Here is a 27,673-nt window from a genome sequence, read left to right as displayed (position 1 = left end):
CACGGGCTATTTTTTTCCGCCTCGATCCCTTCCTCTTGGCGAGTCTTTTCTGGGCGCGCACAAACTTGTCCCTCAAGTTTTTCCATTTCTTTGTGCATTCTGTGACATCCAAACCAATGTTTGTGGAAAAATGTTTGTGTTTCTGGTATATATACTTTGATAATAAGCATACTTTGAACCTTGTCACTTGTAAGGATGCTATTGCCTTCTCTCAGTTCCTCCACCTCATCTATTCTCAGGAAGAGGATTTCCATTCCAGGCCATCCAAGACATCCTCTTTATTTTCAGAAAACAGGGTTTCCCTTCCACTGCTATTGATGCCGACCACACCCATATCTCCACGATTTCCCACACAATTGCCCTTGCCCAATCCCTCCACAACATGACAGATAGGGTTCCCCTTGTCCTCACTGATACTCTGCATCCAATACATCATTCTCCACAACTTCCACCATCTCCGGCAGGATCGTACAACTAAGTGTATTTTCCCTCCCCTTCACCTCCACTTTCTGCCAGGATCACTCTCTCTGTGACTCCCTTGTCTACTTCTCCCTCCCAACCAAACTCCATGCTTATCCTTGCCACCATATTAAGTGCTACAGCTGCCACAACATCTCCTCCCTCACTACCATTCAGGACCCCAAAGTCCTTTCATGTGAGGCAGTGCTTCACCAGAAAGTCTGTTGGTGTCATTTATTGCATCCTATATTCCTGATGTGGCCTCTTCTGCATTGGTGAGACACAATGCAGAAAAGGGGTCAAGAATGTCACACACCTCCACTCTATCTGTCACAACAGCCAAAATCTCCCAGAGGCTAGCCATTTCAATTCCACTTCCCATCCCAACATGTCCAGCCAGAGCCTCGTCTCGTGCCATGATCAGGCCAGTGGAATTTCAATTCCATTTCATAATCCGACTTCTCAATCCACAGCCTCCACTCATGTCATGATCAAGCCAGATGGTTTTCTCTAACTTCCAGTAACCACTCCCTTCAGTTTCCCCTCAATATGGTGGCCCTCACCCTTTCTCTTCCCCTCCCCTGTCCTCATGACTTGCCCTCCCTCTACACTCCACTTACCTCCTTTTATTCCAAGGTCCACAGTCCTCTGCTTATCAGGTTCCTTCTTCAGGCCTTTACCTCCTCCACCTATCACTTCCCAGTTTCTTATATCATTCCCTTTCATCACCTCTTCCAACAACTACCTACCTGTCCTCATCTAAACCAACCAGCCTGTGCTCCCCTCCCCCGATTAAGGGTCTTGGTCTAAAACATCAACTGTACATTTCCCAACAAAGATGCTACTTGATCTGCCACATTACTCCAGCATTTTGTGTGTTTTGCTCAAGATTTTCAGCATCTGCAGAATCTCGTGTCACGGTCCTAAGTAAGCCTTCACTGCAAAATCAAATCAATTCCCTTAGTTTGTAAAATTTTTAATTTCCAAACTTTGGTGGAAAAAGAGATGTCTTCTTTCATCTTAAGTCTTAACATTCTGAAAAAATCATTTTGCTTTCTTATTTGTATTTCCAGTAAAAATCATTTCCAATTGTTTTGAAATCCTTATAAAGCACTCATTAGCAGTGACATCTGCAGACAACTTGTGGAATACATTGCTCAAAAAATTTACTCTCCTGAATTTTCTCTTAGAGCCTTCCAATAATATCAATTAAAAATGACCCAGGAGAAAGTTCAATCACATTGGTGGGTGAGAAAGGTACCAAATGAATTTCTAAAACAATACGAGAAAGAATCTGCAGATACTGGAAATCCAAGCAACACACACAAAATGCTGGAGGAACTCAGCAGGCCAGGCAGCATCTATGGAGAAAAGTACTAGCGACAGTACTCAAAATCAAAGTAAATTTATTATCAAAGTATTCAGATTCAGATTCAGTTTATTGTCATTTAGAAACCACAAATGCAATGCAGTTAAAAAATGAGTCAACGTTCCTCCAGAATGATATCACAAAAGCATATGTCAAAACAAACTACACCAGAAAATCCACATAACGTTTGGCAATCCCCAATCCAGAGTCTGGAGATGTTGCTGTGTATTAATATCGCGCTATCGTCTTAGCGCGTTCCCCAGAAAGGAGCTCCAAATCCACCAGACAAACAAGACCAAAAACTAAAGCTACAAGTTACAACAGTGCAAACAATAGCATAATTGATTAAAAAAAAACAGACCATGGGTACAGTAAAAAATAGTCCAAAGATGTTAAAGGACTATAAGTTCAAAAGAAATCACCACAGTTTCCACAAGTCCCCAGGGTCCCAACAGACTCGCCACCCCACGCCGGCGGCAGAAGGGAATACTCCCGCTATGGACTTCTACGGCGCCGCCCAACTCAGCCTCGCAGACGCAAGACACAATGAAAGCTCCGTCGAACCCAGCCTCGGAGACGCAGCACACACTGAAAGCAACCTGACCGCAGCGGACTCTGAGTCCGTTGAACCTCCGAGCCGACGACCATCCCCTCCGGCACAGCTTCTCCAAGCACCATCCTCTGCCAAGCGTATTAAGATGGCTCCGCCAACGGCCATCGGCAACACAACCCCAAGAACTCGTGGCCTGTTCTTCCCAGCAGAGTCCCAGACCTCACAGCAGCAGCAGCAACGAAGGTCTTCCTGGAGATTTCCCCATGTTCCTCCATTCTCCCACGTCCGTTTTCAATCGATTATGATTGCACACGGCACCCCACTTCACAAATAACAGATAATCAGCTCCGGAGTGGCCACTGCAAGCTGTGTCACGCCGCCATCTTGGAAATCCTACCCTGAGATTTATTTTCTTGGAGCCATTTACAGAAAAAATACAATAGAATTTATGAAAAACTGTACATAAAAAACAACCAATATGCAAAAGAAATCAAATTGTCCAATTATAGAATAAATAAATACTGAGCACATAAGTTGTAGATTCAAACTAGAAGACACATTTGCTCTCATAACAGATAATTCTTGCCATAAGCAAATAAAAAAAAATCCTGTTTTTTCAAACAAAATAAACGCTTTCAAGGAAAGGGAGTAATTTAGGATATTTCTCAATGCACAAAAGATAAGTCAATTGTACGTTGTGATCAAAAACATAACTAGTAATTAAAGGCAAATACATCCATGGTTAAGCGTTTTCAATCTTTAAGAAAACCATGCAGGTTTCACGGCCAATATGGAAGGTTAACCCAGAATCCCTGACCCCACTATAACCTAGCCACAACCCACTTAGGCTGCTCTGCAGATGCAGTAAGGATAATTTGTCGATGAACGGAACAACGCTAGTTTTAAAATCAAGCACAATAGTTTCTTTTACATGGTAATTGCCTAATGGGTATTCTGAGACTACCATCACATCCTGACAACTCAAAATCTGATTTACAAAGAGTAGATCCACCTTTGTTGATTTAAAAGATAGCTAAACTAATTTAGTTACAAGTCTAAATATACTGGAGGATAAATTGTGTGTGGGAGAGGGAAGGGAGAAGCTATCACTGGTGTTTCAAATCATCTCATTACAAAGCTGTGAATCTCTTCCCCTCTAAGTCCAAAAAGCAAAAGACTGCAAAGCAGGAAATCTGAAAAAAACATCACTCAAGCAGATCACGCAACGTCTGTGGAGAGGAGAGCAGCATTCATTTTTCAGATAAATGACCAATCATCAGAACTGAGAAGCTACAAACTAGATAAGTTGAAATGCACTGCAGGGAAGGGCTGCAAAGACTAAAGTGAAATACCATGATGGAGTGGAGAGAGAAGTCCCAGTGGGAGTAGGATGCATACAGAAAATAACTGGCAAATGCAAGTTCAGGGTCATAAAAAGGAGAAAATGCTTGCTTGCATTTTAAAATGAGATAGAAACAGAGTAAGACACAAAAGAGAAATAGTTAATACTTTAGTGTAACATCTGATTAAGGGTATTTGAGACAGAATATTAATGTTGTTTCTCTTTCCAAAGATACTGCTGGACCTGTTGAGCATTGTTTACTTTGTTTCAGAAGGAAAATAGTGTTGGTCAAATTTGCCTGATTTTTTTCTTGAAGATATGACAAACAAGGTTGATAAAGATGCAAGGTATGTACTTGGATTTGGGGAGGTGCCACTGAAAATGTTACAGCACAATTTAATACAAACAGGGTTGGAGGTAACAATGGTAAATGTAAGGAGTGACTCTCAAACAGAAAACAGTTGGTCATTTTCAGATAAGAAATCAATAATTAATGGAACAGTACAGAGGTCGGTACTGGAGCCTCAACTATTTCTGATCTATATTAATGAAGGGCAATTATGAGAGATAGTCAAGTGGGATTTCAATATGTAGGTAGATTGTGAAAATCATGTTGGTGCTGGATCTCAAGAGGGTAATTTGTAGAATACCTATGAGATAACTGTTTAGAGCAGTTTGTGGTTGAGCACACTAGGGAATTAGCTATTCTGGACTGGGTGCAATAAACCAGTAACCATGGGCCAGCAATCATAATACGATAGAATTCATCCTGCAGTTTGAGAAGAAGCAGCTAAAGTCAGTATTACAGTGGAGTAAAGGGAATTACAAAGGCACGTAGAGAGGAATTGACCAAAATTTTTCAGAAAGGAATTCTAGCAGGGATGACGGCAGAGCAGCAATGACTGGAATTTCTGGGGGCAATTTGGATACATCCAAAGGAAGTAGTAGTATTGTAAAGGCAGAATGACACAACCGTGACTGACAAGTCAAAGCCAACATAATAATCAAAGAAAGGGTATATAATAGAGCAAAGATTGATGGGAAGTTAGAGGATTGGGAAACTTTTAAACACCAACAGAGGCAACTAAAAGTGTTACAAAGAAGGAAAAGATGGAATACGAAGTTAAGCTAGCCAATAATATTAAAGATGATACTATAAGTTTCTTCAGATATATAAAATGTAAAAGGGAGGTGAGAGCAGCTATTGGACCACTGGAAAATGATACTGGAGAGGTAATAATGGGGACAAGGAAAAGGTGGACATACTGATAAGTATTTTGCATCAGTCTTCACTGTGGCAGACACTAGCAGTATGCCGAAAGTTCAAGAGTGTTAGGGGGCAGAAATGAGTAAAGTTGGCATTTCACTGAGAAGCACCAGGGAGAAGGTGCTTCAGAAAGCAAAAGGCCTGGAGGTGGATAAGTTACCTGCACCAGATAGTCTACACCCCAAGGTTCTGAAAGAGGTGACTGAAGAGATTTTGGAGGCATTAATAATGATCTTTCAAGAATCAATGGACTCTGGCATAATTCCGGAGGACTAGAAAATCGCAAATGTCACTCCACTCTTCAAGAAGGGAGAGAAGCAAACAAAGGAATTATAGGTCAGTTAGCCTGACCTCAGTGGTTGGGAAGATGTTGGAATCAACTGTTAAGGATATGGTTCTGGGGTATTTGAAGGCACGTGCCAAAATTAACTGAAGTTAGCATGGTTTCCTTAAGACAAAATCTTGTCCAATAAACCTGTTGGAATTCTTTGAGGAAATAACAACCAGGACAGACAAAGGAGAATCGGTGGATGTTCTGCATTTGGATTTTCAGAAGGCCTTTGACAAAGTGCCACACATGAAGCTGTTTAACAAGATGAGAGCCCATGGTATTACAGGAAGGATATTAGCACAGATAGGACATTGACTGATTGGCGGGGGACAAAGAACGGGAATAAAGGGAACCTTTTCTGTTTGGCTGCCAGTAACTAGTGGTGTTCCACAGAGGTCGATGTTGGGACCATTTCTTTTTACATTATAGGTCAATGGATGGATAATGGAATTGATGACTTTGTGGCAAGGTTTGCAGACAATACGAAGATAGGTGGAGGAGCAAGCAGAGTTGGGCAAGCAGAGAGGCTACAGAAGACTGGGCAAAGAAGTAGCAGATGGAATACAGTGTCGGGGAGCATATGGTCATGCACTTTGGTAGAAGAAATAAAAACACAGACTATATTCTAAATGGAGAGAAAGTTCAAAAATCTGAGGTGCAAAGGGCCTTAGGAATCCTTCTGCATGATTTCCTAAAGGTTAAAGAGAGGCAAGACCGCGCAGGCGGGTGACGTCAGTCAGTAGAGAGCGGGAAGAGTTTAAAATGAAGACTGCCATATACAGCGGGCAGCGGAGTGATAGGGCTTTGGCTTAAATGGGGCTTCGGTGAAGAAAGGTCAAGGTGAAGAACTGATTTGCAGAGATTCACAGATATCGGCCTTTGACTTCCCCAGCGGACTCTTCCCTTTCTCCCGTGGTCCTCTTCTGCTAACATTCGTTGCTCTGTCATGGCAGGTGAGCTCAGACCCGTGCCATGCTCCTCCTGTGCCATGGGGAACTCAGGGAGGCTGACAGTGTCCCTGAAGACTATGTGTGCAGGAAGTATGTCCAGCTGCAGCTCCTGATAGACACATGGTAGCATTGGAGCTGCGCATGGACTCACTTTGGAGCATCCGAGACGCTGAGAATGTTGTGGATAGCACATTTAGTGAGTTGGTCACACCGCAGTTTAAGGATCTAAGGAAAGATAGGGAATGGGTGACCAACAGGAAGAGTAGTAACAGGAAGGTAGTACAGAAGTCTCCTGCAGTCATCTCCCTCCAAAACAGATATACCACTTTGGAGTCTGTTGGGGGAGATGGCTCATCAGGTGAAGGCAGCAGTAGCCAGGATCATGGCACCGTGGGCAGCTCTGCTGCACATGAGGGCAAGATAAAGAGTGGCGGAGCTGTTGTGGGAGGGATTCCATGGTAAGGGGAATAGACAGGAGCTTCTGTGGCCGCAAACAGGACTCTCGTATGGCGTGTTGCCTCCCAGGTACAAGAGTCAGAGATGTCTCAGAGAGGCTGCAGGGCATTTTGAAAGGGGAGGGTGAGCAGCCAGCTGTTGTGGTGCATGTAGGTACTAATAGTATAGAAAGAAAGTGGGATGAGGTCCTACAAGCTGAATTCAGGGAGCTAGGAGATAAATTAAAGAGTAGGATCTCAAAGGTAATAATCTCATGATTATTACTGGTGCCACGTTAGCCAGAATAGCAGGAGAGCTAGAATGAATATGTGGCTTGAGCGATGGTGCAGGAGGGAGGGTTTCAGATTCTTGGGGCACTGGAACCACTTCTGGGGGAGGTGGGACCAGTACCATCCAGAAGGTCTACATCTGAGCAGGATCAATGTCCTAGGGAGCAAACATGAGGAAATCTGCAAATGTTGGAAATTCAAACAACAACACACACAAAATGCTGGTGGAACACAGCAAGCCAGGCAGCATCTATAGGGAGAAGCGCTGTCGACTTTTGGGCCGAGACACTTCGTCAGTCTCAGTCTAGGACCTCCAACCTGATGGCATGAACACTGATTTCTCTAACTTCCGTTAATGCCCCTCCTCCCCTTCTTACCCCATCCCTAACTTTTTTTCTCTCTCTCTTTCCCTCTCACAATAACTCCTTGCCTGTTCTCCATCTTCCTCTGGTGCTCCCCTCCCCCTTTCTTTTTTCCAAGGCCTTCCGTCCTATGATACTCCCCCTTCTCCAGCCTTGTATCCCTTTTGCCAATCTACTTCCCAGCTCTTAGCTTCATCCCTCCCCCTCCTGTCTTCTCCTTTCAGTTTGCATCTCCCACTCCCTCTCTCACTTTCAAATCTTACTATCTCTTTTTTCCGTTAGTCTTGACAAAGGGTCTCAATCCAAAACGTCGACTGTACTTCTTCCTGTAGATGCTGCCTGGCCTGCTGCGTTCAACCAGCATTTTGCATGCGTTGCTTGAGTTTCCAGCATCTGCAGACTTTCTCGTGTTTGCATTTTTAAAATAACTGAGGTTTGTAAGAACGGAACGACAGTTGTCATGGGGGATTTTAACTTCCACATAGATTGGGTAAATCAGGTTTGGCACTGAAGTCTTGAGGAGGATTTCATAGAATGCATCCGTGATGGCTTTCTTGAGCAGTGTGTTAGTAAACCTACAAGGGAAAATGCTATCTTATATCTAGTCCTGTGCAATGAGACAGTTAAGTTTAATGAATTTGTAGTCGGGGATCCTCTTGGAAAGAGTGGTCATTGTACAATTGAATTTTGCATATAGATACAGGATGAAGTCGATCTAAAACTAGTGTATTATGCTTGAACAAGGGAGATTACAACAGGATGAGGGGGGAATTGGCTAATGTGGTTTGGGAGCACAGGCTATTTGGTAGGACAGTTGGGGAACAATGGAATATTTTCAGAGATTTTTCACCGTGCTCAACAAAAGTATATTCCAGTCAAAAGTAAGGACAGTAAGTGTGGGGAGAGCCAGCCTTGGATAACTAAGGAAATAAAAGATAGTATCAAATTAAAAGCTCGTGTACAAAGTCGCAGAGAGTAGTGGGAGACTGGAGGATTGGGAAAATTTTAAACTGCAACAAAGAACAACTAAACAAGAAATAAGGAAAGGGAAGATAGAGTATGAAAGTAAATTAGCACAAAATATAAAAACAGATAGCAAAAGTTTTTTATAAATATATAAAGTGGAAAGAGAGTGGCTAAAGTCAATGTAGGTCCCTTGGAAGACAAGAAGAGGAAATTGATATTGGGTGGTAAGGAAATGGTTGAGGCATTGAACAACTATTCTGTGTCGGTCTTCATGGTAGAGGACATGTCTAATATGCCAAAGAATAATGTTATGGACGAAATGGTAAGTGAGGACCTCGATAAAAAAACTGTCACTAAAGAGATGGTGATGAGCAAACTAGAGGGCCTGAAGGTAGTTAAGTCCCCTGGTCCTGATGGGTTGCATCCCAGGGTGCTGAGGGAATTGGTGGAAGCTATAGTAGATGCATTGGTAATCATTTACCAAAGTTCTCTAAACTCTGGGCAGGTCCCGGTGGATTGTAAGACAGCAAATGTCACGCCACTTTTTAAAAAAGGACGTAGGCAAAAGACGGGCATCTGTAGACCAGTTAGCTTAACACCTGTAGGCAGGAAAATGCTTGAAGCTGTCATTAAGGAAGAAATAGCGAAACATTTAGAAAGGAATGGTTCCATTAGACAGATGTAGCATGGATTCAGAAAGGGCTGGTCCTGTTTGACAAACTTTTCTTTGAGGACATAATGAGTGCAGTGGATAGAGGGGAACAGGTGGTTGTCGTATACTTGGATTTCCAGAAGGCGTTCGATAAGGTGCCACACAGGAGACTTATGAATAAGATACGGATGCATGGAATCAGAGGGAGTGTATTGGCATGGATAATGGATTGGTTAACCAATAGAAGGCAGAGAGAGTTGGCAGTCAGTGGTGAGTGGGATGCCACAAGAGTCGGTGCTGGGCCCGCAGCTATTTAACATTTACATTGATGATTTGGAAGGGGGACTGAGTGCAGCGGAGCAAAATTTGTTGATGACACTAAACTGAGTGGAAAAGCAAATTGTACAGAGGATGTGGAGAGTCTGCAGAGGGATATAGATAGGTTAAGTCAGTGAGCCAAGGTCTGGCAGATGGAGTACAACTTTGCTAAATGTGAGATCATCCACTTTGGAAGGAATAATAGAAGAGCAGATTATTATTTAAATGATGAAAGATTACAGCATGTTGTTGTATAGAGGGACTTGGGAGTGCTTGTGCATGAATCACAATAAGTACAACAGGTTATTAAGAAGGTAAACAGAATGTTGGCCTTCATTGCTAGAGGGATTGAATTCAAGAGCTGGGAGGTCATGTTGCAACTATACAGGGTACTGTGTGCAGTTCTGGTCTCTATACTTGAAGAAGGATATACTGGCTTTGGAAGCAGTGCAGAAGAGGTTCACCAGGGTGATTCCAGAAATGAAGGGGTTAACATGAGGAGAGATTGATTCACCTGGGACTATACTCTCTAGAATTCATTAGAATGAGAGGGGATATAGAAACATACAAAATTTTGAAAGGGATAGATAAGATAGATGTAGGAAAGTTGTTTCCATTGAGACTAGAACTAGGGGACATTTCCTCAAGATTCAGGGGAGAAGATTTAGGATGGAGATGTGGGGAAATTGTTTTTCCCAGAGAGTGGTGAATTTGTGGAATTCTCTGCCCAGGGAAGCAGTTGAGGATTTTTCACTAAATATATTTAATATACAGTTAGATAAGATTTTTACACAGTAGGGGAATTAAGGTTTATGGGGAAAAAGCAAGTAGTTGGAGCAGAGTTTACGGACAGATCAACTATGACCTTACTGAATGATGGGGCAGGCTCGATGGGCTGGAGGACCCACTCCTGCTTCTGTCTCTTATGTTCTTAATTTTCAGGTTGTGTCGGTGGTGAGGAAAACAAATGCAATATTAGCATTAATTTCAAGAGGACTAGAATATATAAGCAAGGAAGTAATGTTAAGGCTTTATAAAGCACTGGTGAGGCCTCACTTGGAGTATTGTGAGCAGATTTGGGCCCTTTATCTTAGAAAGGATGTGCCGACATAAGATGGTTCAAAGGAGTTTCAATTCTGGAACTGTTTTTGTGAAAGGGTTTCTATATGCGGTGCATCTGATGTCTATACTGACTGGAACTCAGAAGAATGGGGGATCTTATTGAAACCTATTGAATGTTGAAAGCCTTAGATGGGATGAATGTGGACAGGACATTTCCTATGGTGGAAGAGTCCAGGACCTGAGGACCAAGCTTCAGAATAGAGGGACATCTATTTAGGACAGAGATGAAGAGGAATTTGTTTAGCCAAAATGATGAATCTATGGAATTCATTGCCAAAGGCAGCTGCTGAGGCCAAGCTGTTGGGTACATTTAAGGCATAGGTTGATAAATTCTTGATTAAGTCAGGGCATGAAGGGATACAGGGTGAAGACAGTAGATTGAGACTGAGAGAGAAATAGTTCAATTATAATGAAATGGCGGAACAGACTCAATGGCCCAAATGGACCAATTCTGCTTCTATATCTTATGATCATGGCTTGCCAAATTTGCTGATGACAGAAAGTTAGACTGCAGATTCTTTATCCTCATAACTTAGTAACTAAAGCAACGTAGCTAGGTTAAGTAAATAGTTAAAAAGTCAACAGATGAAATATGATGTTGAATAATGAGGATAATCATTTTGGAAGGAGAAAACAAAAAGAGCAAAATATTGTTTAAATATAGCAAGACTACAGAATAATGTGGCGTGTAGGAATCTGGAAGTCCAACCACAGGAAACAAAAAGAGCCATTACACGGCTTATAACAAGTAGTTTAAAAGGTCACTGGAAAGTTGGTTTGTATTGTGAGAGGTATGGAGAATAAACATAGGAAAGTATGCCTCTGAAGTACTGTGTATGGTTTTAGTTCCCAAATATCAGGATTTATGTAATTACATTGTAGACAATGTAAAGCAGGTTCATGAGGCAGAGTTGTCTACAGTTGTTCTGGTTTTATGTTCTGTGTTTAGTGAAATGAGAACTTAAACATTTGAACTGTTCTGATGACCTGAATTATTAACTCTACCTCTCCCTCCATAAATGCTGACTGTCCTGCAGCATCTTTTGACTTTCAGTTCCACTTTCCAGTAGTTGGCTTTGAGGTGGAAAAAAAAGGCAGTTCAATTGCTAGTAAAAAGTTTCAACTGAAATTCTGTAACTTTGTTTTAATAAAAAGACTTACAACAACTTTTTTTTTAAATTAACAATCATACTGTGGCTAACACGAGGGGGCATAGTCTTAAGGTGCTTGGAAGTAGGTACAAGGGGGATGTCAGAGGTAAGTTTTCACACAGACAGTGTTGGGCGCATGGAATGCACTGCTAGCGACGGTGGCAGACTCAGAAACAATAGAGTCTTTTAAGAGCTTAGAAAAATAGAGGGCTATGCGGTAGGAAAATTCTTGGCAGTTTCTAGAGTTGGTTACATGATCGACGCAACATTGTGGGCCGAAGGGCCTGCTATGCGCTGCAGATTTCTATAATCTATGTTCTAATATTCATATGAAAGGTGTTTAAATAAGTTTTGTATTATTCAAATTAGTCTGAGCAATTACAGGGAGGAAATGCAGAGAAGGGACAGGTCCTTTCATCCAGGAAAGGTGGAGCAATAAATGCAATCAGTGAATTGACACTGTGCACATTCCAACACAAACTTCATTGTCTTCTATGCAGTGGTACACGGTACAGGAAAAGGTGGGAAACAGGAAATTAAAAAAAAACAAAGAAACTGACAGCTTTTCTTTCCTCTAGGTAACATACAGGCGATCCCTAAATTACAGCCATTTGGGTAACAAAAGTTACAAATCACTGTTCAAATTTGATACACACAATAAAGAGAATTTGAGGGGTGGGGGAAGAAAATAAATACAAAATGGAATTCTTCTTCAGCCTTTTTTTCTTGACTCATGCACAAAAGATGTAGCTTCATACTGCAGAAAATCTTGACAGGAACTATTTTATAGAAACACAAATCCTCCATAAAGCAGAATTGGCATTATATTTTGTACTTATTTTACAGGCTTACAAGATGTGTGCATATGGGGAAGGCGAGCTTTTAATGTTGGGGTCATCTATTGCAACACTTGTGAGTCTGTTCACCTATTGCACCACCACTAAGCACATCTTTCCCTCTCTACCCCTCTCCACTTTCCACAGGGATCATTCCCTCCATGACTGCCTGGTCCACACGTCCCTCCCCACAGATCTCCCATCTGGCACTTATCGCTGCAAGCGTAAGTGCTACACCTGTCCCTACACCTCCTCTCTTACCACCATTCAGGGCCCTAAACAGTCCTTCCAGGTGAGGCAACACTTCATTGTAAGTCTGTTGGGGTCATCTATCGCACCCGGTGCTCTCGGTGCAGCCTCCTCTACATCGGTTTAGCACATCCGCCTGCCACAACTGACAGGATATCCAGCCTCTTGGCATGAACACTGAATTCTCTAACTTCCGCTAATTCCCTCCCCTCCCTTCCCCCATCCCACTTTCACTCTGCCTGCTCCTCCAGCTGCCTATCACCTCCCTCAAGGCTCCACCTTCTTCTACTACCCATAGTGCTTTCCCCTTACATTCCTTCTTCACCTTTCCTGCCTGTCCCCTCTCTTACCCCTTGATCTTTCCACTTACTGGTTTTTCATCTGGCACCTACCAGCCTCCTCCTTCCCACCCTCCCCCCATCTTCTTTATGAGGCCCATGACCCCTCCCTCTTCAGTCCTGACAAAGGGTCTCGGCCCAAAACGTTGACTGTTCGTTTCCACAGATGCTGCCCAATCTGCTGTGTTCCTCCAGCATGTTGTACGTGGAGCTTTTAATCCAATTGCATTTGACCTTCAGAATGTAGCAGTTAATCTTGAACTGATGTGGTCGTTTTGGTGTTTGTATCCCACAGCATTATCTGATGAGAAATTGCAGGATTTTGAACCGGGAATATATTTCCAAGACAAGATAGTACACTTTCTGGAAAAGAACCTGCTGGTGGTCTCAAGATCTTGTGAATTGCACTTCTCAGTGGTGTAATCTGCAGGTCTGGGAGATACTGTGAGACTGACCTTGACAACTAACAGGATTTCATGCTTTACATAGCATTGGTTAACTTTGGCTCCTTGTACAACATGGCACCAGATTTTTTGGAGGTGCACTCATCCAGGCATCGCCAGTGAAATGGGAAATATTCATTTATCCTTTATATAGAATCATGCACTATATTTATTTTGTTGTCTCTACACATACCCATGTGGCCCTCCTTTTTTATCTATTGATCCAAACTAAGTTCTATCGCAACCTATGACCTGATGAAACTAGCCGATATACAAGAGCTGCTGAACGTGAACAGGCTGACCTAAGATTAGTGTAGGCCAAAAAAGAATAAATTAGTTTCCTTCTATCCGTGTGCCCAAAGTTCTTACTAAGCTACTTCTAGCAAATATTTAATATTCACTTTTATCAGAGAGGTCAACTAATGAAATATCAATATCATTTACTGCTTGAAATATGCATCTTCCAGCTTCTTTTCTTTAGAGAAAATAGTTATATCCCAGGTTTGTATAGCTGTATTCAAAGCAGAGCCTTTCATGTCTAGAACACAGAACTACAGATGATGAACAATCCTGCCAATTTTTTCACACACTCAGATATGACAGAATTTTTAAAGCAGTGCTTAGGGGCATTTTAAAATGTGCTTTTCTTCTATTCACACTACCTTCACATTTTCTTTCTTCCACAGGAAGCACTTTAGTTTACCGTGAGTAGCAATTTGCAGTATATCCTCTACTCAAAGGTTAAACTATAGCAAGAGAAGCACTTCAACTTGATATATAGCTGGATCTATCTACCTTACACAGAACACAACCAAGGCTCTACCCTGGGGACTTAATATACAAGAAATTATCCAAAAGGGAATAGAAGAGTAGAAATAAGAGATACCTCACAGCTTATGTGAGCAGAACTTTTGAACCCTCAGCAATAATAACATCTTTGTAATATGAAGGAAAGGGAAAATTCTATGGCTGATATCACATCACTACTTTCTACATTATGTGCCTGTGAGTGATTATGTCTGGCATGCCCGTAAGCTGAAATCATAGGAAGTAATAGCAAATAACACTAATTGTAATAAAACTGGAAGATCACAGTTTTACATCTCACTTTGGTTTTTCACCCTTCTTTCATACATTGTTCATGAAATGTACTTTATGAACCTTCTCTATTCAACTGACTTTTTCTCATGCTCTGCTTTGTCTTTCTGTTAAGCTTTAATCTAAAGAGTATAGTGACTATAAAGCAAAAGTACAGACTATTAATGTATAAAAGCTCATTATAAAATAAATTTAATATAATTCACAATAAGAAGAAAAGAAGCAAAGTTCTATCAAACCTTAAAGCTTGAAAGCATATTAATTCCAAGGGCACAAGTACTTGCAACAAACATTTATTTGGGTTTATGAACATATTATGCACATAAAATTTAAAAATATATTATGATGTTATCAATAAGCTATTTTTAAAACTGGTTTAATTATTTCAAATACATCTTTCATACATCTTTTTAAACAATAGTTTACTTGCTGCAAACTGATAGCTTGATTAGTGTTTGTCATCAACATACAAGGCGTTTTTCAAAGACACAATGAAAATTATTCTGATTTCTTCATTTCTACTTTATCACACATCACTAAAATCATTGAATAACTCCAAAGGGGCTGTCATCTAGATATGAAACCTGAAATGTTGCAAGTAATCAATATCTCCAATATCTTTTTGCAATTTTTGCAATCTGTTTTATTTTCTTCTAATCATTCAAATCAAGTTGCTTCTTTCATACAATTTCCCCTTAATTTTTCTGGTGCTAAAGACTTTTACAGGCTGTAAAACTGTGATAAATTAGACAAGCACCGATCATCAAATCTAGTTATCTCAGTTTATGAAATGCTAGACAACAATGCAATATGTAGGAACTCAGCCCTTGAGCCTGTTCTGCCACTCATAGTGGTTCATTTATAGCTCAACTCCATTAACCTGTCTTTGTTGCATGCCCTTGATGCCCTTACTTAAACAAATACCCATAGATTTTATGGAAGCAAGTTTCAACTGATCCAACATCCATCTTTTGTGACCAAGGGTTCTCATCCCTTTGTTTAGAAATTATCACTTAGAGAAAATTACAACCGTAATAAAATTGCTTCAAATAATTAAAGCTACTCATTTAAAAATTACATGTTTTTTTCACTTGAATGAAATTATCCAGGTGGCAAGCATACGTCAATTGTTGCATTCAACTTATACAAGAAATAATAAGTAAACTTGAAATAAAGCTATCAAAAATATTTCTGTTAAGGGTCTTTATTTGGATCTGTCTGGATAGTTTCTGTGTGATTGCCTTAAAAATGTTCCACCTTTGTTGTAAATCTCAAACATTCTTTTCAAACTAAAACTAATCTTCATGATAATGATCAAATGAAGATCACATCCAAATGACCAAAAAGATTTAACATTCTCATATTAAAAGAAATTTCTCAGGAAATATAATCAATTTTTAATTCTGTTCTCTGCAGAATTTATTCAGATTTGTTCTCTCCAACTTTTTAAACTATCAACTGGACGATGCATTTTTAGCTTATCCACAAGCTGACTCACATTATCAGAACTATCCTTCCCATCCCTCATTCATCCTCTCTGCAACTTAAAAGCAACTTGTTTTCCCTTTCTCAATTCTGACAGTCCTCAGATTAAAAAATTAACTACATTTCTCTTTCCACAGATTCTGCCCGACTAGTTGAGAGCTTTCAGCACTAATCGCCTGCACGTTTTCCCCCTAATGTCTGAGGTTCAGGTGATTTTGATTCTGGAGTGCAGTTGTAGGTTTATAATTGTCTATCAATTCTGAGGATTAACACCACCCCATAGGATGTTTATTAAAAGTGTGGTACACCACAGTGGTGAGAAAGATTTTTATAAAGTAGTAGGCAACAATGCACAACTGTTTGACACTGAATTTCAATGAGATTGGCTCTGCTGTAAACCTATTGCTTAGGAAAATGATTTGCATACCGTTGTGCAGCAAAAGATGGAAATGAGTGTCTATGAATAACTAAATCTCAGTAGAGTATTCCACAGATCCAAAAGGTAGAAGTTAACAACATCAACCTAGCAGTTGCTGCTGCTCTCTGCATTTCTTAAGAATGGCATTACAACAATGAAGATCATGTCCGCTGTGCCCTAAGATAAATGAATCCATTCGGCAATTTGGGGAGCCACTTTTTAAGCTGGTAGGAGGTTGTGAATGAAGAGAGGTTGTGGGAGAAAGAGGTTTTGTCTGCATCAGTAATGTAGAAAGGGGATGTATTCTGTTGAATGGGCATCACTTCAATTAGGTTGGAACCAAAGTGGGAGTGTAGAAAGGAATTCAGATTTTTCAATGTGGTCCCGATGCTGCGTGTGACATCACACACACTACCATCGCTGGACTCCAAACTCAAAATCCCAATACGTTCATTATAGTATCGGGAGACTTCAACCATGTTTCCCAACCCAACTTCAATCAGTTTGTCAAGTGTCATACAAGAGAAAATAAAACATTGGATCTCTTGCATGCAAATATGAAAGATGCATACAGCTCCACAGCTCTCCGCCCCCATCTCCCAACTGGGAAAATCAGATCACAACCTGGTTCAGCTCATGCCCTTGTATAAGCCCAAAGTACAGCAACAGCTAGCTACCACCAAGATAGTATAGAAATGGTCTCCAGAGGCCATCAAAACTTTGAAGGGCTGCTTTGAGGTTACTGACCAAAAGTTACTTTGTGAACCACATGGGGAGGACTTTAACAGACTTACTGATTACATCATTGGCTACATCAACTTCTATGTGGACACTAATACCATCAAGGACTGGTTGCTGCTTCCCTAACAACAAACTATGGGTCAACAGTGATCGAAAGGCTCTTGTCAACCACAAAATGCTGTGTGGAGCTCTCCAGCTCATTTTCAGTCTGAGTCTCAGCCTGGAAAGGGTGCCGAGGGTGTGGTCCCAGTACCCAGGAAGGACCAACCAAGACTCTTGAATGACTACTGTCCAGTGGCCCTGACCTCACACATCAAGAGGATGGCCCTGGCTCGCCCCTGATCCCTGGTCATGTCAGTCCTCGATCCCCTGCAGTTTGCTTACAAGGAGCACACTGGAGTCGATGATGTTTTCATCCACCTGCTGAACAAAGCCTACCCCCATTTGGATAAGCAGAGCAGCACTGAGAATCACATTTTAAAATGCTCCATTCAATGCAATTTGGCACTTCCATTGTATCCCAGATAACAGACTACCTAATTGGCAAACCACAGTTTGTGCAGCTTCAAAGCTGTGTGTCAGATATGACTATAAGCAGCACTGGGACCCAAAGCGGTCAGTGCTGGCTCCCTTTCTGTTTACCCTGTATACCTCACTCTTTAGATACCACACTGAGTCATGTCATCTGCAGAAATTCTCTTATGACTTAGCAATAGTTCAATGTATAAAGGGAGGATGAATAAACGGTCCTGGTGGAGGACTTTGTCAAATGGTGCAAGCTGAATCATCTGCAGCTCAACGTCAGTAAGACAAAGCAGATGGTGATGGACTTTAGGAAGACCAAGCCTGCACTGCTTCCTTTTTCTATTGATGGCGAGGACATGGATGTAGTGAGACCTACACGTACCTGTGGGTGCACTTGGATGACAAGCTTCAGTGGAGCACCAACACAGAGGCTATGTACAAGAAGGGCCAGAGTCTCCTCTACTTCCTGAGGAGACTGAGGTCCTTTGGAGTATGCAGGCCTCTCCTTCACATGCTCTACCAGTCTGTTGTCATCAGTACCATCCTCTATGTGGTGGCGTGCTGGGGCAATGGCATCAACACAGGTGATGCCAAGAGGCTTGAAAAAACTGATGAGAAGCATGGGTTCTGTTATAGGAGCCGAACTGGACACACTGGAGGCTGTGGTAGAACAAAGGACCCTATGAAAAATCCTGGCAATTCTGGACAATGTTTCTCACCCTCTGCATGCCACCTTAGCTAAAGAGAGGAGCACTTTTAGTAATAGACTAAGACAACTGTGCTACTCCAAAAAGCGCTATATGAGGTCATTCTTCCCCTCGGATATTAGGTTCTATAATTTCCCCAACCTATAGCTGGGGAAGTGATGACCCATTCCTGTTAGACCGTTTGAGGTAATTTCTTACTTCTCTTCTAATATTTGTATATCTGTGCACTTGTAGTGCTATTGTGACACTGTAATTTCCTTTAGGATCAATAAAGTATCTATTTAACTCTATCTAAATTGTGGTGGTGAGGATTCAAGTGAGGGAAAATGTAATAAATTAGGGAGAAATTATTTTAATTGTGCAATGTCAAAATATAGAAAAATGTGATAGGATAGGACAAGCATGGCAAATATGGTAAGACCCTTGGTAGTGTTGAGTATCAGAGGGATCTTGGGTCCATGTCCATAGAGCACTAAAAGCTGCTGCGTAGGTTGACTGTGTGGCTAAGAAGGCATGCGGTGCATTGGCCTTCATCAACTGTGGGATTGAGTTCAAGAGCCAAGAGGTAATATTATAGCTATATAGAACCCCAGTCAGACCCCATTTGGAGTACTGTGCTCAGTTCTGGTCACCTCACTACAGGAAGGATGTGGAAACTATAGAAAGGGTGCAGAGGAATTTTACAAGGATATTGCCTGGATTAGGGAACATGCCTTACGAGACTAGGTTGAGTAAACCTGGCTTTTTTTCTCCTTGGGGCGACGGAGGATAAGAGGTGACCTGACAGAGGTGTATAAGACGATGAGAGGCATTGGTCATGTGGATAAACAGAGGCTTTTTCCCAGGGCTGATATGGCTAACATGAGAGGGCACAGCATGAAGGTGCTTGGAAGTAGGTACAGAGAGGATGTCAGGGGTAAATTTGTTTTTGTTTACGCAGAGAGTGGTGAGTGTGCAGAATGGGCTGCTGGCAACTGTGGTGGAGGCAGATACATAGGGTCTTTTAAGAGGCTCTTGGATAGGTACATGGAGCTTAGAAAATTAGAGGTCTATGGGTCACCTTAGGTAGTTTCTAAAGTAAGTACATGTTCAGCACAGCGCTGTGGGCTAAAGGGCCTATACTATGCTGTAGCTTTTCTATGTTTCTATTCACCACCTAATACAAAAGAAATGAAAAACAACACTGACAAAAATGAAGTATTTTAATCTAAATGTACAAAGCATTAGTAACAAATTGGATGAATTGATAGCACAGAAGTAAATGAATATGCTCAAAAGACTTGTTAAGATACCATTGCTAGGTGACCAAATCTAGGAATTGAAGCTCCAGGATACTTTGTGTTTCTAAAGGACAGCAAGTGAATAATGAAGTAGTTATCATTCTTTAAAAAGCCAACATTAAACAGTATGGTCATTGCTCAGATCAGTAACTAAAATCAGTCACGTCGCAATCAGAAAAGTAAAGAGAAAAGTTATTAGTGGCAGCAAATCTTAGGCTCCCTAAACATGGCTACATGATCAGCTGGAAAAAGAATTAAGAAATAGAATAATTTTGTAAAAAAGGAGATGGTATAATGGTGAGTGACTTGAATTTCAGACATCATTCAAACCAAAGAATAAAGTACATATACATCACCATATACCACCCTGGGATTTATTTTCTTGCAGGCATTCACAGCATGTACAAAGAAACGTCACAGAATCAATTAAAAAACTGCACAAGGACAAAGAACCCAAGTGCAAAGGACAACAAACTGCCCAAATACAAAACCAAAAAATTTATAAATAAGCAATAAATATCAATAACATGAAGTGAAGAGTCCTCGAAAGTCAGTCCACACTTTTCCATTAATACTACCTAGCCTACCTTTGCAAACTTCTAAGCAAGTAGAGGCCTTGTAATGGCACATGCATGCAGGATCCAGGACTGATCCTCTGAAATAATAATGCCAAGGAAGTTAAAATTGCTGATCATCTCCACCACTGATCCCCCAATGAGCAGTGTTTAGCCTCACAGTCATAAGTATAAAGTGAGTAAAGCAGGGGGCTAGCACACAGCCCTGTGGTGAACATGTGCGGATGGTGACTGTGGAGGAGATGTCATTGCCAATCTGAACTGACTAGTGTCTGCAAGTGTAGAAATAGAGGATCCAGTTACACATGTAGGCATTGAGGCCTAGGTCTTGAAGCTTATTGGTAGTGGTGAATGCTGAGCTGCAGTCAACGTAGAGTACCCTGATGTATGCATCTTTGCTGTCCAGATGTTCCAGGATTGAGAGAAGAGCCAATGATCTGGAAGCTGCTGCTGACCTGTTGTGAAGGTTGGTAAACTGCAGTGAATCCAAATCACTCCTCAGTCTGAAGCTGATATATTTTATCACCAACTTCTCAAAACACTTCAGTACAGTGGATGTAAGTGCTACTGGACGATAGTCAGTGTGGCAGCTTACTACGTTCTTCTCGGACACTGATATAATTGAAGCCTGATTGCAGCAGATGGGAACCTGAGACTGCTGAAGCAAGAGGTTAAAGACAAGAGTGAACACTGCAGCACAAATTTACAGTACTGAGCCAGGTTCCCTGTCTGGGTCAGATGCTTTACATGGGTAAAGATTACTCTCACTTTGGCCTCAGAGACTGAAATCACAGGGTGATCAGTGGCTGTTGCAGTTTATGAAGGTACCTCCATTTTTTGACATTCAAAGCAAGTGTAAAAGACATTGAGTTCATTTAGGAGCAAAACTTTGTTGTCACCTGTGTTGCTTGATTTTACTTTGTAGGACATAATATCACTGAAGTCCTGCAACAGTTGTCGAGCATCCTTCTCTGATTCTAGTCTGCTCCAGAATTACCACTTAATATGTGAGATGGCATCAATAAGAGGCCCCATATCAAAAGTTAATGCAGAAATTAAAGCAACATGGCATTGGAGATAATTTATTGGCATGTGTATAATTTGCTAATTTTTAGCCTATCCCGTTGCAAGCTTTGAGGGTCTTCCTCACTATCCACTACACCTTCAATCTTGATGTCAACCGCAAATTTGCTGATCCAGTTAACCACATCATCATCCAGGTTATTGATATAGATGGCAAACAACAATGAACTCAGCACTGATCCCTCTGGCACACCACTAATCATAGGCCCTCAGTCAGAGAGACAACCATCTACTACCACTCTTTGGCTCTCTCGCGAAGACAATGTCAAATCAAAATTAACACCTCATCCTGAATGCCAAGTGACTGAACCTTCTTGATCAACCTTACAAAAGTCCATGCATACAACATCCACTGCCTTGCCTTCAGCGACTTTCCTAGTAACTTCCTCAAAAAACTCTAAAATTGGTCAGATACCACCTACCATGCATAAAACCATGTGGACGATCTGGTCCCTTAGTACATCTTTCAATAACTTACCCACTACTGATATCAGGCTTACCAGCCTGTAACTTCCTAGCTTACTCTTAGAGCCTTTCTTAAGCAGTGAAACAACGTTAGCTATCCTCCATTCTTTTAGCACCATCCATCACTAAGGACGCTTTTTAAAAACCTCTGCTGGAACTTCTGCAATTTTTGCACTAGCTTTCCGCAAGGTCTGAGAGAACAGCTTGTCAGGTGCTGGGGTTTTATCCATCTATAATTTGTCTCAAGACAGCAAGCATCTCCTCCTCTGTAGTCTACATATGGTCCATTACATCACTGCTGCATTGCCCAACATCTATAGACTCATAGTCCGTCTCATGAGTAAATACAGATGCAAAAATAAATCAGTTTAAGCTCTCCCCCATCTGTTTCAGCTCCATGCATAGGTTACTCCTCTAATCTTCAAGATGAACAATCCTTTCCCATGCTATCCTTTTATTCTTAATATATCTGTAGAAGCCCTTGGGATTCTCCTTCACCTTGTCTGCCTGAGCAACTTCATGCCTTCTCTTGGCCCTCCTGATTTCCTTCTTAAGAGTTCTCTTATATGTCTTACACTCAAGTACCTCATTTGTTTCTTGCTGCCTATACCTGTGATGCACCTTTTTCTTCTTAAACAAAGCCTCGATACCTTTCAAAATTCAAGGATACCTAAACCAGTTCTCCTTACCTTTTATTCTGACAGGAAGATAGAAACTCTGTACTCTCAAATTTACAGTTTTGAAGGCCTCCCAGTTACTAAGCACTCCTTCGCCAGAAAATAACCTGCCCAATCCAAACTTTCCAGATCCTTTCTGATACTATCAAAATTGGTCTTTCTCCAGTTTAGTGGCTCAACACGAGGACTAGACCTGTCCTTCTCCATAATTATTTCGAAATTAATGGCATCATGTTCACTAGATCCAAAGTGTTCTCCTACACACACTTCTGTCTCCTCCCTGCCGTGCCCTAATAGGAAATCCAGTATTGCATTCTCTCTAAATGGGACCTATATATATGTTAAGAAAACATTCCTGAATACATTGGCCATACTCCATTCCATCCAGCTATTTTGCAGTACAGAGTCCAGTCAATATGCGGAAAATCAAATTACCTGCCAAGACATCTTTATGTTCCTTCCAACTGTCTGTAATTTCTCTACAAATTTGCTCCTCTGAATCTAGCTGACTATTGGGTGGTCTTTAATATCATCCTATTAACATAGTTGTCCCTTTCTTATTCTTCAGTTCCACCTATATAGCCTCGGTAGATAAGCTCTCCAGTCTGTCTTATCTGAGAACCACCATGACATTTTCCCTGACTAGAAGTGTTACCCTCCACCTTTAATCACCTCCATCTCTATTGTGTTCAAAGCAATGGAACTCTGGAACTGCCAGTCTTGGACCTCTTCAACCAAATGGCTACAACACCATAATTCCACACGCTGATCCATACTCTAAATTCATCTGTCTTTCCTATAATACTCTTTGCATCAAAATAAGCACAATACAGAATATTATTCCCACCATGTTGAACCTTTCGATTCCTGTCTTTGTATCAACATCTTTTTCCACAATCACATCACTATCTGCTCTGGTGCTCTGCTTCTCATACCCATGAAATTCTATTTTAAACCCCCCCCCACCCCACCCTGTGCAGCACCAGAAAACCTTCCCACAAGGACATTAGTCTCTCCCCAGTTCAAGTACAACCATCTCATCTGTACAGGTTCCAACTTCCCTAGAAGGAAGCGCAATGATCCAAAAATCTGAAGCCCTCCCTCCCGAATCATTTCCTTAGCCATGTGTTAAATTATATTATCTTCCTATTTCTGGCCTCACTTGCACGTGGCAGAGGTACCAATCCTGAGATCATAAACCTGAAAGTTCTATCCTTTAACTTAGCACCTAACTCCTTGAACTCACGTCGCAGGTCCTTGTCACCCTTCCGACTCAAATCATTGATACTGACATGAACCACGCCCTCTGGTTACTCATCTTCCTACTTAAGGATGCCGGAGACTCAATCCAAGATGTTCTTGACCAGGAGGCAATTTACTATCCAGGAACTTTGTTGATGTCTACAGAACTTAGAACTTCCTGTCTGTTCTCCTAAACATTGAATCCTTTCTCACTATAGCTCATCTCTTATCACCCACCCCCCACTTTCCTTCTGAGCAACAAAGCCAGAGGCCTGTTACTAAGGGAATGGTACTTCGTGCTGACTGCATATCGCCTTTCCCCCTCCTGATGGTCACCCAGTTACCTGTGCACTGCACCTTAAGTATAACTAACTCTAAATATCACCTCTCATCAACCCCTCAGCCTTTCGAATGATCCATAATTCAACCAGTTACAATTCCTTGACACAGTCTGTAAGAAGCTTTAGCTGAATGCATTTCACAGCCTTCCCCACATGTTGCAAGATGAGCATTCAACCATTCCCCTAACTGTGCAATAAGAAAGGTACCCAAAATCAAGCTACAGTCTCTGCCTAAGCGCCACACAATGGCCACTCTGCTTAAATCTAACTTCATTTTATTGGCCACTGCCAAATGCCTAATTACCCTGTGAACTGTGGCACGTAGAATGTCCTGGTTGGCCTCGCTACTAACTATGACAGACTAGATTTATGAGGAACATGAACTGGGCAAGACTAAAGAGGCCGAATGACCAGTCCTCTTCCAGAATCTTTACCTCTAAGCTAGTTACAGTCCTATTTATCATGAACGTATCAATTTCCTTCAGGGAAGAAATCTCTATCCACACCTGATCCAGTTTAAATGTAACTTCAGATCCATCAATGTGATTGTCTCTTAAACTGTCTTAACAACCTAAAAATCCAGTAACTACAGTGTCAATTGGGAGAGGACAATAAGTTTGCTTGGCCCATGAAAAAATTAAGGGAAAACATTACATGCATCATTTGGTAATCTTGTAAAGCTCACAATTAAGAGAAATTATGTTTTGTAGCCTGAACTTAATTGTACTATCCTGCTGTTGCAAGACTATTGAACAATTCCCAGTACAGTAAGGTATATTCTTGACCACACAATCCACCTTATTATGCCTTTTCACTGTATTGTCTCCCTGCACTATGCTTTCTCTGTAACTGCAACCCTTTATTCTACATTGTTTTTTTTCCCTGTTGTGCATTCACTGTTGAATGTTGTAATGTTATGATTGGCATGCAAAACAATGTTTTTCCACTGTATCACAATAATAAACAATGAGACAATAATAAAGTAAATTTACTTAAAAATCAACTTAGACTTTAAAACATAGCATCACACTGCATATAGACATTCATATTTGTTATACATTTCACTCATCAATTTAAGATTCCATTACAAAAATTCAGTAAAATAAAAGCCTTCCATGTTACATTGGTCAAGGATGCCACAGCATCCATTCTTCTTTATCATGCTCCAACACAATTCACCCATCCACAACTCGTTCCAAAACACAGAAATTGATCAGCTTTAATGAATCAAAATCAAACAACTGATCAAAATCTTTAAAACTGAAATGCCATTTCCAAGTCAGGTTACCCTTTGACTTTTTTTAAAACCCATTTCTTTGTCCTACTTTGAATTTAACTTTCTAATTTAACATATAACGATATACCTACTTTAGGAAATAATACAAGGAAAGTTGAAATGTCAGTAAACAAATATTGCAATAAACTCTTACCTCCCCATGGTTAACTGGTGTGATAAGACCCCTTGTTACAGCCATTCGGAATATACTTTCAGTTGCCTGTGAACAGAATACAAAAGCTTGATGCTTAATGGTTACATTCTGTAATAATGCACACAGCACTAAACAGACAAATAAATAAGGCCACAAAATGCTGCAGAAGCAAAAGTCTCCATTTTTACTACAGAGTATGAAAGTGGCACATACGTCATTCATTTTTGTTTTAAAATCTATACCCTATTAATTTAAATGTACAACCAAGATATTGTTTTTCTCAAATTAGATGCAGAATACAGTGCAAGTATGAATACAATCATTTCCAAATAGAAAACACTTTGATTCTTAAATTAAGCAAAATTTCTAATCAGCCTGCAAGGGCTTTGTAATCTTCAAATTCTTCCTTAGTGCAATTTCTAGACATCATACTGTAAGTTTATCAAAAAATAAAATGATTCCTCTCCCTTCCCATTGTATAAACTCTACTATTGTCAGCCAATACTTTAAAAGTACTGAAAGGAGTTTTAAGAAAACTCTTATTAAACAACAGGAATTTTACATTTGTACTGAATATCACATCCAGAATGCTCTGATTTCCAGTCACTTACAGATGGTCTGAGAGTTTGGTACAATGACCAACACCAAGCAGAGAAAGACAAGGCCAAATTCATTAAAGCTGACTCCTTGATCCTGAAAGAACAAACTGCAAATCTTTGCTAAAACTACAATATTCCTATGACTACTTTCACTGTTCTGCTCTCTCCACTTTACCCTTAAAAGATTTAATGGTACCTTCCCCAGTCAGAGTTTAAGCAAAGCATGATAAATTATTGACTTCCCGATCTGAGGAAATCAGTTTTCACTATTTACAAGAGGTGATTGATAAGTTTGTGACCTAAGGTAGAAGGAGTCAATTTTAGAAAACCTAGCACACTTATTTTTCAACATAGTCTCCTCCAACATTTACACACTTAGTCCAGAGGTTGTGGAGCATACAGATCTTGGACATCCAGAAAGTGTCCACAGATGGGTGATTGATAAGTTTGTGGCCCATGGTAGAAAGAGATGAGTATACAGCTCTCACTGCATGCACATGCAGGTCACCTCTTTGAGTGATTATGTAGAAAGTTTGAAGTTAATAACTACGACCACTGAACTAAGTGTGTAAATGTAGGAGGGGTCTATGTTGAAAAATAAATGTGCTAGGTTTTCTAAAATTGACTCCTTCTACCTTAGGCCATGAACTTATCAATCACCCCTCATACTTCATCAAAAGCATCCAGTATTAAAAGTTTTTCTCAAGTAATTTGTTCTTACATGAAATTTTCAAGTGTGTTGTATTTCTCACTTATTTATCATCTGCTACCCTTGTGAATCCATGCTGTCTAGTTTTTGTTTCAAATCAGGGATGCCCGAATTTCTGAATTTTGAGCACAATGTTCAAGTCAAAGCAGAAGAGTGCAAGTCAGAACATAGAAGGTCCTGGGCAAAGCCCATGAGAATATTGGAGGGTTAAGATTTGATACAGAATTAATTAGAGCCCAGCCTTTTCCTGCAGCTAAGCACCTTCTGTAATACTTCAATACTAATCCTCTAGCAGTTGCCTTGCTGACGGCATTCTCAGCTCTTTCATACCCACCATCATCATCTGTCCTTCACCCCTTCAGATCCTATCTCCACACAAAGCATTACAATACTCTTTCTGTTCCTCTCGCATGATCTTCTAACCTACCCTATCATGACACCCACATGCTCTTCTAACTCATTCTTTCAGTATAACACATTCCCTGTAATAGCAGATCATGAAATTAAAGTGTTAATGCTCCTCACAGAAATTGTCTTAGAGAATCAGACTATTTCCATAAAGTGGCTGAAGGTGTGTATAGGAATTTAATTTAACCTCTCTGGAAGGGGCACAAACAAACATTCACAAGTGGATATGAATGTATGTAATTAATCTGCTCAATAATTAACAATCAGGGTGGGAAGCAGTGCACTTATTGGCACAACTGTGAAAGTGTCTCATTTTAACATGCTATACCAAGAGTTACTGTGGGCATATTTATTTAATGGACCATTTAAACAGTTTACATATCCCTTCTATCATGAAACTTCAACAGTGTCCATCCAAAACTGGGGCAGAATTAATTACTTTGTAGCGATATTATAC

The 27,673-nt window shown here is 40.8% G+C and overlaps 1 protein-coding gene across 1 annotated transcript in view; it reads right to left on the bottom strand.

Moving 5' to 3' along the window:
- Positions 1–27,673, bottom strand: part of tmem135 (transmembrane protein 135) — a 391,315-nt gene that overhangs the window by 201,355 nt on the left and 162,287 nt on the right. Inside the window, exon 5 of the mRNA XM_059964593.1 lies at positions 25,501–25,566. Coding sequence (XP_059820576.1) covers positions 25,501–25,566 — 66 coding nt within the window. The remainder of the gene's footprint in view (positions 1–25,500; positions 25,567–27,673) is intronic.

The sequence above is a fragment of the Hypanus sabinus genome, chromosome 3 (assembly GCF_030144855.1).
Source record: "Hypanus sabinus isolate sHypSab1 chromosome 3, sHypSab1.hap1, whole genome shotgun sequence".
In the NCBI taxonomy this organism is placed as follows: Eukaryota; Metazoa; Chordata; class Chondrichthyes; order Myliobatiformes; family Dasyatidae; genus Hypanus; species Hypanus sabinus.
The sequence above is the reverse complement of the archived record's forward strand: the minus strand, read 5'-3'. Positions and strand labels throughout refer to the sequence as shown.